The sequence below is a fragment of the Asparagus officinalis genome, chromosome 1 (genome assembly GCF_001876935.1).
Source record: "Asparagus officinalis chromosome 1, Aspof.V1, whole genome shotgun sequence".
NCBI classification, from domain to species: Eukaryota; Viridiplantae; Streptophyta; class Magnoliopsida; order Asparagales; family Asparagaceae; genus Asparagus; species Asparagus officinalis.
Window position 1 is genome coordinate 109,974,299 of NC_033794.1, and position 12,862 is coordinate 109,987,160.

Below are 12,862 nucleotides of genomic sequence, written 5' to 3' on the forward strand. Positions count from 1 at the left end.
ATCTAGATTAAACAAAAAACCACATTAATAAAGATCTTTACTCGTTACAGGTGCACTAATTTCTTATGTTGAGTCCGATGAGAAAGCAACTTGGAATCTAGATTAAACAAAAAACCACATTAATAAAGATCTTTACTCGTTACAGGTGCACTAATTTCTTATGTTGAGTCCGATGAGAAAGCAACTTGGAATCTAGATTAAACAAAAAACCACATTAATAAAGATCTTTACTCGTTACAGGTGCACTAATTTCTTATGTTGAGTCCGATGAGAAAGCAACTTGGACCTCATTTCTTGGTTAGGAAAATGTTACCTTCGCAATGAATTTGAATTATCCAAATCTAGATTAAACAAAAAACCACATTAATAAAGATCTTTACTCGTTACAGGTGCACTAATTTCTTATGTTGAGTCCGATGAGAAAGCAACTTGGACCTCATTTCTTGGTTAGGAAAATGTTACCTTCGCAATGAATTTGAATTATCCAATTTCATCACATATCATTAATCCCCTAGAATACGAAATAATTAAGCATAACAATTTTTGGGTAGGTATGACGTGTAATTTGGTAAGTATAATGTGAATATAGTAATGGTCATGCCTAGTTTGTCTGATCGTTGATAAGTGATAATCAATTTAAATACAGATTAAATTGAAAAAAAATATCATGCATATTTAAATTAATTCATTCAATGTTAATTTTATCGCATGAGAAAATTAATTACCTCAACTTGATCTTGGAGAAACTTAATATATCCAATAGCTTCCATCAATACTGATGCTGTATCAGTCTATATAAATGAGCCAAATTCAAAATCAATAATGATTTAATTGAATAGATGATAGAAAATTCATGTTTCCTTAATGTTTTAATGTGTACAATTTAATATATGAAAATGAAGAGAAAATATCATATGACACATACTTTGCCGAAAGGTGCCACTAATTGCTGAAGAGCTGCAATTCTATCACCAAGCTTCTCCTTACGTACCTATTATTAAGGGGAAAATAAAATAATTTTTTTTCAAATCTAAGCTTGAATGTAATCCTGAAAGTATATTGACCATCAGTTGTATATCATTTTTCTTTTTTTTTTTTTGGGGGGGGGGGGGGGGCGAGGTTTCTTTGTTAATGAAGCTGGTTGTGATGTTCCTCCATCCAAACTGTTGCTTCTCTTTGCTTCTGTAACTCCACTTACAGAATGTGGAGCCTTCCAATAGTAAAAGAGAAAGAGCATCAAATTATTAGTTTGGTTTATTTGCACAAAACCCTACATCTTTTGCAAAGATTAGCTTTTGGAGGAGAAAGGGGGAAAAAGATGAATCATATCACTCATAAAGCTGAAAAAGTTGTGCTTTGTTGAATAGCAAAGTTAACTACATCATATCAAAGGTATGATCTTGCTTTTTGATTCAACAAAGCTTCAAACGTTTTTCAACATAACTAGAAGACTTAATTGTTTAGTATTTTCAAATTTTAATAATAATAAAGCCATGCTACATGTCAAATTGTCTTGTGTATTATATAACATCAGTAACAATGATGCTACATAAATATCAACAACATTCTTTTGGAAGTTAAGATATATGTAATGCTGAAATTCAGCTCTGGCTATAAAATTCCTCAAAAAGAACTATAATCTCTTATTGTTATTACTAATACCATAGTTTTGGTAAATGAATAAAGCTTTTTTCATTGACCAAAAAAAAAAAACCATAGTTTTATTCATAATTTGCTATCCTTTATATTATTGCTACACAACTTTTATTTTTTAAGTAGTAAATTATATTCTCAACCATACTCCCCACAATTCAATAAATTATTATTATTGCCACAATTTTATTACCATATATTCTTCTTTTCCTACATGTTATATCGATAAAATTCTGCTACAATCAAGATTGCAGAGAATCTGGACCCCTAAGTATTCTAGTATATATAGTATATAGCTAGTGGAAACTTTCCATACTGCAAAAACTTTGTTATTGATACACATTTAGTACCATTCGTATTCTTATACATGTATTACGAATAATATCAACAAAAATATATTATACAAAATACATATACTAGTATAGTAATAAAGTGTAGCTAACCTTGTGATAGCTAGTAGAAACTTGTGCTTGAGCTTGTTCTTGCAACTGTCCAAGTCCATAACCGTCAAATAAAGGCTGAGACATTGTTCTTCCAAATCTAGCCGAAGCCAAGAGATCCAGAGCGTGAAGGTCCATGCCTAATGGATTTGGGCAGAAAGATTGCAAAACTGAACCCGAAACATTCTCACTTGGAAACACATTACTAAAGCTTCCATGAAAAGGCATCAAGCTATAGTCATGGAGATTGATAGTGCTCGCTATCGATAACTCTTCTTTTATATTATTCTTCGGTATTGGAAACCCTAGGGTTTGGTGAGAGGAGGAGGAAGAACATGGTGACTGGTTCGTGTTCATCATGTAACCTTGATCATGACCGGATGGGGTCCACTGAAACCCAAGTTCTTGGACCATTGGCATGCCATTGTTTGTCGTTCTCATGAAGTTTCTTGAGCTTGGGAGAGCTCCATGAGGGAATTCAGCACTATTTCTGCATAAAAACATTTCACATGTTTATAAAAAATGGAGAGAAGAAGCAAGCCCTAGGGTTTTGATTATTAGTTCTAGGGTTTGAACGACCCATGCAGGAAAAGTCCAAATCCTAGGAATTTTTAGCAAGAGATTAAATGGCCTTAAATAAGCAAAGAACAAGACAAAGGGAACAAGCAAGAAACGAGTAGCATATATATTATAACGTAGTTATCTGAGATATTATTGAAATGGATATAATTTGGACTTACAACAAATATCAAATGACTAAAGACAAAGTCGACAAAGTAAGTAACAAACAAGTAACATAACTGCTTGAGAGATATATTCTTCTAAAATAAATATATTTGAGACATATTATTGAAGCAGCTAGGATTTTGACTTACAACATGAGATCTTGGTTCCACCCTTGGAGTGCTAAGGAGGAAGATGAGCCATGGAAGTCTTCTTGGTGATGGAGATCTAGATTGAGATTTGAAGACTCCATCATGATAATAATCTCTTTTTACGAGAAAAAAAGAAAGTAGGGGATCACAGAAAGAAAAGGTTGCTTGAGAGTTTGATAGTCCCAAGATGAGAAAGCTAGGGCTGTGGAGTCTCAAAGAACTCTACTGGCTCAAAAGAAATAATTTCAGGTATGTGCACATAACTTTCCTCTACTCTCACTAACTTTCCTCTTTCAAAATCTCTCTTTTGAAGTGAAGCAAAGGGTCTCTGTCTCTCTATCTCCTCCCCCGCTCTCTCTCTCTCTCTCTCTCTAGATCAGTTCTTTCTTTTGAGGAAGAACTTTCTGCAGCTCTGAAATTAAAGACAAGGGGAGCATATGACACATCTCTCTTTCTCTCTCTAGACAGTCTTTTTCTTTCTCACCCTTGTTAAGTATTTGTATGAAGCTAGATAGCTAGCTAGCTTTTGCACTTGTCTGCAATTACAGGGAGATGATTATACCTCCTCTTCCATGATTGAAATTTGTGCCTTCAATCCGAAGGCTTTCCAACAAAGACCCTATAATAAGGAGGAGAGAGAAGGCAATCATGTCACTCATGGCATGCTCTCTCTCTCTCTCTCTCTCTCTCTCTCTCTCTCTCTCTCTCTCTCTCGGACTCATGGTCAGAGATCTTATGTCTTATCACATGGAATATCAAATATTCCTTTCATTATCACATACACACAAGAAGTTTAATCTAATTGACGTCCCTAAATATGCAGAGATGTACTTCATTTGTTGAGTATAAATTAAAAAAGATTTGTAGGATTGTATTACCAATTCATCACAGTAAAGTTTGGTTTCAACCATGTATCAATTTAACTTACTAAAGAAAATAATAATTATTTAATATTTTGGTTAATCTTGTTAAGGTTATGTTTTTATTTTTGAAAATTTGTCTTTACCAACCTTACTTGAGTGAATTTTCATCTATAACCAAAATTTAACATTACCATTGAGATAATTGGTATACTTGCTTAAAAAAAATCTATAGTTATTTAATGACATACAATATTTTCTGGGGATATTTAGTTGAAGAAAAAGTGATATAGTCGTTCACGAAAGACTATGTATGAGCCTGTTTGGTAAGTTGAATTAATTAACGGGCTTGGTGGAATAAAATTTAGTTCAAGACTAATCCTGGATAGAAAATAATCGGATTGATCATAACTTAATTATTGGTTTCTGTAGGCCAACTTTTAACTTAAATTTGACCAAGATTGTCCCACCTCTTCCATGGATTAAACTCAAATTGGTTTTCGTTTTGCTTCTAAAGGAGAGTTGCCAAGGTTACCCTATAACTTCAAACTAGCTGTAATATTTTTACAGAACAATATGAATTTGATATCATATAGTTGACTACAAATACAAAAATAACCCAATACTTCCATGAGTAAAAAAGTTAGCTAGTAAAGCGCAATTAGGAGGCAATTCTCGGTGCATGTTAACCCTTCTTGCTAACATGCACCTATCTTCTTCTTCCTCCTCCCTACTATAGATCTGGTTAGCTAAGTCAATATGAATCAAGACAAGACAACCATCTCTCAAGGGAATTCTTCTCAAGACGGTTTTGCTGGTACTAAAGAGGACTTAGCTCCTAATCAATCCAAGTCATCGTGGGCATCCGTTGTCACTGGCAATCGACAAAAAGAGAATGGATTAAATATCTCTTTTTATATACCAACAGTTTGCAGATCCTAAATGCATACAATTTGATGAATCTGAGTGGGATAGTGGAGTCGATGAGTGAAAAATTTGCCCTTGTCGGATTTGTGCTTCAAGGCTCCTTACTGTAGGCATCAAAAATTGCCTATAGGTCTCCACGAACAGCTCAGTGTTAAGGAACAACGATGAACGTCACTATCCGGTTCACAGGAGTTCGATTGATGTCGGTGAACGTTTGAAGTGAATCGAAGAACTACGTGGACTAACAGAATTTCGGAATAACGAAGGTACGGGCTAATCGGGAGCCCCGCGATGTTTAGGACTAACAGAATTTCGGAATAACGAAGGTACGGGCTAATCGGGAGCCCCGCGATGTTTACAAAAAGAACAATACCCTTTGTGTCTCATTCATTCTACAGATGATCCAACCATTGGAACTGATAGAAATCCTTGTCGGCTTTCCAACGCACTTTGAACCACTCAAATCCGAGTTCGGACGAAGAAGTTACGACGGAAACGAACAAACATACGAAAAAAGCGGCGTCTCAACACTTCGAGGTGTCTCGGCCAAGCGAGACACCCCAAGGTGTCTCGGCCAAAGCCGAGACACCCTAGGGTGTCTTGTCCATGGCCGAGACACCCTTGGGTGTCTCAGCTCAGGTGGAGACACTCTGGGGTGTCTCCAACGCAGATTTGGGCCCTTATGCGATTTTAACCGTCTGTTATCTCCTCGTGCTTATAAATAGAAGCCCCGGAGCCTCATTTTTTCGGATCTGGAATTTTGGAGAATTGGCGAAGCCCTGCCGAACTGAAGAGTGATCGAGTTCTTCAACACAAGAGATCGAAAGTCGTCAGATCTACATCACCCGCATCCAATCCTTAGTATTATCCCGTTGTGATAATTCTAAGAAGAGCAATTATCTCGCTTTTGTCGAGATAAGCGCTTCTGTTTCTAGATCTCCTCGCGGATCGACGAAGCTCTGGACCTGATCTGATTGCCAGGTAGTCCACGGATATCGACATCCCCGTCACAGGCTAAAGACCCACGCAAGCAAGAGACGACGAACGGATCTTGTGTTTATTTTCAAGAAAGTTGTAATCTTTTACTCTTTTGTTGTTTGAATTCATTTGTAACTAAAGTTTAATGAAATCAATGACTAAGGTAACTTTCAACGAAAACAAACTGGCGACCACAGTGGGAGCCAACAGCCTCGCTGCCGAGGCTGTCGTGACGCAACAGGCATTCAAGATCCGGGTGAACGAAGAGATCGAATATGAATTCGATCAACAGAAGTTCGAAGAGTACCTCTCTTCCTCCTCCTCCAGATCCGCCTCTCCAAACAGGCGTAGGAAGGCATCCTCTTCCAGAAATGTTCACGGGACCTCCGGCTCGAAGATCCGAGATCCCCTCGCCGTAACTGCACTTACTCCCCGCGACGCTCCTATGACGTCTAACGTGGTCGAAGCTGTAGATCCAGATCTCCCCTCCGCCGTGAAGGTGACCGCTGAAGGTGCTCCAACTTTGTCGAAGAGGGCGCACCAAAGACGTCGTCAACGCCTCGCACGACAATTGGCCAAGGCCGCAGAGTCGATGGACGGGATCCGGTACAATGATGATCTAAAGTCCAGACAACGCCAAGAACAACAACGGCGAATCGCCAACTTCTCCTCTAAGATGGAGACAAACGAATGTGTTCGCGTCAAGAAGAATCGCTCCACTCTCGAAGAGCGAATCAAGAAACGCCGCGCATTGCTCGCGCATGCCCGAGTCCTTCTGCAGAAAGCAGAAGAGATGCAGAAAGAAGAGACGGTCAAGAAGCCGCCTAGACACAAGCAGGTGTGGGTGCCAAAGGCAAGACCAACACCTAAGATGAAAATGAACGGAGTTACCGTCCAGCCTCCTTCAAATCCAGATCCCGTTCCCCCTGTTCCTGTACCTCCGACGGATCCAAGTAAGAACGTGGGTCCCACAAGATCCAGAGTTCCTTTGAAAGCTTGCCTCGGTCCTTTACTGGAAAATCGAGGTAAAATGCCCGTGAAAGAGCGATTGGGGCCATTGAAGGGTCCCCAAACAATAGTCCAGACTGGGGGTCGTACCAATCCCCCAAGAAAGATAACAAAGGGAAAGCCATTGCTACCGACCGCATTAGATTGCGTGTCGAAGTTCAGGAGCCCGTTAGGTTTTCACGCTCGCAGAAGCGTAAACTTGAACGTGCGACTCTTGAGAACGCTAATAAAGCGTCGTATCCCCAGAGGGAAGCACATTCGTCTGAAAATGATAGTGTTATACCTGGAAAGTCATGCCAGCACTCTATGGGTTGCTCCAGTTATCAAACTGACGAGTTGTACTATAGAGCCGGGAGTGCGGGTAAGTCTCGAAAGAGAGACGCTCAAGACACGGAGTCTCACTGTCCGTGTGCCAACATAATCAAGGCGGTATTGTCAGAATGCTGCTGTTCTAAAGCCCCAAGGAGAGTTTCGGTGTTCGAGAGAATTTCCACCAGAACGTCCGAGAACAAGCCAAGGCGTTTCCGTAGGAAGAAGCCTGTCCGCCAAGAGGACGAATTCCTAGAAGTGTCTGCTAATATGACCGGCAGAGGCAAATCGACACGACTCTTTAGCCCAGATCAGTTTGCTGAAATATCCCAGCATATGACTCGATTGCGTTCAGGGACCAATAGGCGAAGGAATTACCAAAGGATGCAAAAGGGACTTCCTTTGGAAGAGGAGGTGTCAGATGATGGTTTCAGATTCCGCTTGGCTATAGCGTCCGACGACACGACATCTAGTGCAGGACAACCCTACGAGTCACTTATGATCAGCGCCGAACAAGTAACCAAGATGCTTGAAGAGGCCCTGACTAAGCAGAAGGAAAGTTTCAAGTTCGAGATGGAGATGACCATGCAACAGATGAGAGAGATGCATGACCAGCAAATCGCGGCACTGACAACTCACCAAGGAGAACCCAGTCGTCGCAATAATCCGAATCAAGATGAGAATGAACGGGAAGAGGATAATGTCAACATAAATATCCCTCCTGTCAACAATAATAACGGAGGCGGTCCCTCGGATGATAATGCGAAGGAAGACCACGTTACCTCTCCCCGGCCGAGACACCCCATGGGGGGTGTCTCGGCCATGGCCGAGACACCCCAAGGGGTGTCTCGGTTTTGGAGCCGAGACACCCCCCTAGGGGGTGTCCTCAACCAGCCCCCTACCCCTCTCCTTTTCCTATAAATAGGCCCCTAGGGCCTCCATTCTCTTGGCCTTGGTTTTGGGAGAGAAATTTCAGATCTAGAGCTTTAGCCTTTGAGATCTGAAATTCCAGAGAGGAGCGGCGAAGCCCTGCCGGAGGAAGGAGTCGGGGTTTTCTAAGAGAGCGGCGAAGCCCTGCCGGATTGAGGAGTAAGGATTTCTTCATCAGCCCTTCATTCACCCCCCTTCTTTTCCCTTAGTGTTGCCCTTAGCGGTGATACAAAGGAGAGCTAGTGCCTCGTTTTAGCCGAGACATAAGCTTTACACCTCTGAGATCTCACGCGGATCGACGGGGTTCTGTTTCTATATCCCTTCGCGGATAGACGAAACTCTGCCGGATTATACCGGAAAAGAGATCTTGAAGAGTCGGCGGTCCACGGATATCAACATCCCCGTCACAGGCCAACAACCCACGCAAGCGAGACCGCACCAAACCGGGACCTCGTGTTTATTTTCGTTTAAGTTGTAATATCTTTTGTTTTCATTTTATTCTGTTGTAACGCTTGAAGTTGTAACAGATCTCAAAAAGAGAATATCAATGAAAACAGCGACTTTTACCGAAAACAAGCTGGCGACCACAGTGGGAGCCAACGATCTCGCCCCCGAGATCGTCGTGACGCAACCGGCCTTCAAGATCCGGGTGAATGAAGAGGTCGAATACGAGTTCGACCAGAAGAAGTTCGAAGAATACCTCTCCTCTTCCTCCTCCAGATCTGCCTCCCCGAACCGGCGCAAGAAGACATCCGCTTCCAAGAACGTTCGTGGGACTTCCAACTCAAAGAACCAAGAGCCCTCCGCTGCCTTTGCACCACGCAACGTCCCCATGTTGCTCAGCATGGTCAAGACAGCAAATCCAGCTCTCCCATCAACCTCAAAGGCGATGGATGATGCAACTCCGATTCTGTCCAAAAGGGCACTCCAAAGGCGTCGTCAACGCCTTGCTCAACAACTCGCCAAGGCCAGGGAGTCAAAAGATGGAGTGCGCTATGCAGAGGACTTGAAGTCAAGGCAGCGACAAGAGCAACGGCAAGCAATCAACCTCCCCTCCAAAACAGAAGCGAGTGAGTGGATCCGTGTCAAGAGGAACCGCTCCACGCTCGAGGAGCGAATCAAGAAGCGCCGTGCTTTACTTGCGCATGCCCGACTCCTCCTAAAGAAGGCGGAAGAAATGCAGCAAGAAACGGCGGTCAAAGCGCCGACCACAAGCAAACGGGTGTGGGTTCCCAAATCGAAACCAACACTTCCAGCAAAGAAGGGTGAAACCATCGCCCAAAGCTCCTCCAAATCAGGTCATGTTTCTACTATCCCGGCACCTTCAACGGCGCCAAGTAAGAAAGGGGATCATTCAAGATCCCAGGTTCCTTTGACAGGTCACCTCGGTCCCTTACCGGCGAATCGAGGTAGAGTACCCGTCAAAGAACGACTGGGACCATTGAAAGGTCCCCAAGTTTCAAATCAGACTGGGGGTCGATTTAATCCCCCCAATAAAGAAAACAAAGGGAAAGCCCCTATCACCGACCGCATCGGATTGCGAGTCGAATTAAAAGAGCCCGTTCAGTTCATACGCTCACAAAAGCGTAAGATTGAACGGGCCACTCTTGATAAAACTAACCAAGTGTTGCATTCCCAAGGGGAAGCACACTCATCTGAAGATGAGAGTGTTATACTAAGGGACACCCACCAACACTCTGTAGGGTGCTCCAGCTATCAAGCTGATGAGTTGTACTACAGAGCTGGGGGTGTGGGTAAATCTCGAAAGAGATATGTGCAGGATATGAAGTCCCAATGCCCGTGTGCAAGTATCATCAAGACGGTGCTGTCGGAATGCCGCTGCAACAGTCCCCCAAGAAGAATCTCGGTGTTCGAGAGACTCTCCAAGCCGAGGCATTTCCACAAGAAGAAATTGCTCCGCCAAAAAGACGAGTATTCAAGAGTGTCGGTCAACATGACCGGCCGAGGGGAATCAACACCACACTTCAGCATAGAACAGCTCGCTGAGGTATCCCGGTGTATAGCACGGATGCGGCCCGGAACCAGCGGCCGGAAGGGCTACCAAAGAGTACCAAAGGGCCTCTCTCTGGAAGAAGAAGAATCAGATGCTGATTCAGATACCTGCTCCGCCGTCGCATCAGATGACACGGCTTCAAGTGCGGGCCAGCCGTACGAATCACTCATGATCAGTGCCGAACAAATGAACAAAATGCTTGAAGACGCCCTAACTCGGCAGAAAGAAGCTTTCAAATTCGAGATGGAAATGACCCTACAGCGGATGAGGGAGATGCACGATCAGCAACTCGCAGCTTTGACAACTCATCAAGAGGAGCCCACTCGACCCAATCATCAGAACCAAGAAGAGAATGAACGGGAAGGGAATAATGTCATTATTCCTCCTGTCAACAACGACAACGGAAGTGGTCCGGTAGATGATAATGCCAAAGAAGACCACATTACCTCTCCCCAAAACCACTCGAAAATAGAAACGAGTGAAGACAAAAAGATGAAAGACTTGGAGAGCAAAATCAATGCATTGATGAATGCTCAAGAGGTAAAAAGGTCAGGTATACCGTGTCCATATCCGAGGGAGTGGGAATCCATTCCATATCCGGCAAAGTTTAATCTCATTAACTTTACGCCGTTTGATGGAAAGGGTTCCCCTACCCAACATTTAATCTACTTCAAGTCTCATTTAGGAATTATTTCCGGAAATGAGCCCCTCATGGTGCGGTCATTCGTCGGCACTCTTCGCGGAGCTGCCTTCGACTGGTACCGCCGTCTCAAGCCCGGAAGTATCAACGGCTGGGATGACATGGAGGACATGTTCTTGACCAATTTCTTTGATGATGACACCGAGGTTTCGATCGGCACGCTGTTCGATGAAAAACAGAAGAATGGCGAGACGGTTGAAAACTTCGTGAAGAGATTCCGGAACAAAGCTATGAATTGCAGGGACCCGGTCAGCGAGGAATTCATCCTCGAAACTTGCCACAACAATTTAACATTGGACATCCTTGAAGCCATGGGAACGGCACCGCCAACGACCTGGAAAGACTTGAAGGTGAGAGGGGAAAGAGCCGAGCGACTCCTCAAAAGGAAGAAGGCTGAAAGGGGCCAAATACCAAACAGTGTCCCACAACAGAAGAACTTTACCCCTAGGGGTAAGGGGAAAACACAAGCAAATGCTGTAGATGCGAATCAAGTGTTTGAGGTGCAAGCACAGCCGCAACAGCCACAGCAGCAACAGAGGGCGCCTCAACAATCGAGATGGCAACAACAGCCCCAAAGGCAAAAGGCCGCGGAGCCGAGGTTCCCAAAGACCTACTCGTTCAAGGAGGATGAAATCCCGGGTATCTTCAAATACCTCGTTCAGAACAACAAGATCAAGTTGCCACCGATTCAGGATCAAGAAGATGCCAAGAGGGTCAACGATCCGAAATACTGTGCATTCCACCGAGCGGTGCACCATCCCACCAAGGTATGCTACGCTCTCAAAGATAAGATTCAGGCCCTAATCGATGTTGGAGTCATCACAATGAAGCAGCCGAAGGAGAAGAAAGTGGGTGCGAACGCAGTCACGATCGGCTTCGGCTCCTTTCCCGTGAGCCAGTTCCAGCTTGAGCCGGTGATAAAAGCAGCGGTGAAGACGGTGAATGATGATCCTCACCAACAGCGCCAGAAAGGGCTCGTGCCACACACAACCCCAAATGGTGAGATTCTGTGGGTTCATCCGGACTTGATCACAGATGAGCAATGGACCGGATCATCATCAAAAAGAAAGTCAAAAGGAAAAGGGAAATCTTGTTATGGAGCTTCTGCCATTCCAGGAGAAGAGGACGACAAAATCCCAACCTTTCCACTGTCTGAAGACGAACAGGAGGTCTTTGCAACCCGAAGCGGGAACGAGTATCACTACAAGTACCCAGACGCTTCCGAGCAATTGGGCACCAAAACCCCTCCTTCCAAAACGTTGGCAGAATTAGGAATCTCAGCAATTCCCCCAACACCCGCATCTGCGGAGAAAGTCCAGCAAAAGGAGAAGGGGAAAGAGCCTCCGCAGCAAGAAGCCCAGAACCCGAGGCAGTCTCGATTCAATCATCCGATTGGGAGAGACAAACCGGGAAATGCGAGCTCTCCACCCCATTTCGACATCATGGCGCAGTTGGCCAATATCCCGGCTAGGATAACCCTATACGAGCTGTTGCGTCTTTCCAAGGATACAAGGAAAGCATTACAAGAGGCCTTGAGTGACTCTGAAGCTTTTCTAACTCGAATCAAGCCATCTCCTGAAGGACCAGAGCCGTCAGCTCAACACTGCAATCTCGTGGCGCATCATTTTCCATGCATCTCTTTTACCAAAGAAGACATGCAGACGAAGAACTCAAAGCATGATCGGCCTTTGTATTTCACCGGGCACATTGGCTCCAGCACAGTCAACCGGATCCAAGTTGATCCGGGTTCTGCTGTTAGCATCATGCCATTCCGATTGATGCATCATCTCGGAATCCCGACTAGCAAATTAGCCTCCACCGGCACTACGATTTACGGATTCAACACCAGCGGGTCTAGACCCTTGGGGAAGATCCGAATCAAATGCCAGATCGGGGATTTAAAATCAGAAGTTACTTGCTATGTAATTGATGCAGAAACGTCCTATAACTTACTGTTGGGTCGACCTTGGATCCACGGTAACCTTATAGTTCCGTCAACTTTGCATCAATGCCTCAAGTACGTGGACTCAAATAATGAAGTCAAGACGGTGGTCGCGGATAAGCAACCGTTTAAGGGATTAGAGAACTATTTCACTGATTCCCTTCTATACGGCGCCGAATCCGCTACTGAACCATCGGCCCAAGGAACGGACAGCGGGGATGAAGCT

The 12,862-nt window shown here is 43.9% G+C and overlaps 2 protein-coding genes across 2 annotated transcripts in view; both read right to left on the bottom strand.

Moving 5' to 3' along the window:
* The window catches only part of LOC109843779 (transcription factor bHLH110-like), a 7,314-nt gene extending 6,291 nt beyond the window's left edge, over positions 1 to 1,023 (bottom strand). The window contains exons 1-2 of the mRNA XM_020412741.1: positions 926 to 1,023; positions 726 to 791 (exon numbers count right to left, since the gene is read on the bottom strand). Of these exons, the coding sequence (XP_020268330.1) occupies positions 726 to 770 (45 nt within the window). The 5' untranslated portion in view covers positions 771 to 791; positions 926 to 1,023. The remainder of the gene's footprint in view (positions 1 to 725; positions 792 to 925) is intronic.
* On the bottom strand, positions 1,067 to 3,649 carry LOC109839227. Its single transcript, XM_020407658.1, has 3 exons — positions 2,969 to 3,649; positions 2,097 to 2,583; positions 1,067 to 1,210 (listed from the first exon to the last, which is right to left on the bottom strand). Exons 1-3 carry the CDS (start codon positions 3,070 to 3,072, stop codon positions 1,067 to 1,069), a joined length of 735 nt encoding a protein of 244 aa, XP_020263247.1. The 5' UTR covers positions 3,073 to 3,649.

Bases quoted from the DNA above. Each gene is read 5' to 3' on its own strand.
- LOC109839227 (XM_020407658.1), bottom strand. From the start codon at position 3,072: ATGATGGAGTCTTCAAATCTCAATCTAGATCTCCATCACCAAGAAGAC. The intron at 2,584-2,968 runs GTAAGTCAAAAT...GTTTTTATGCAG, and splicing joins TGGAACCAAGATCTCATGTT to AAATAGTGCTGAATTCCCTC. The intron at 1,211-2,096 runs GTTAGCTACACT...TACTATTGGAAG, and splicing joins TTTCTACTAGCTATCACAAG to GCTCCACATTCTGTAAGTGG.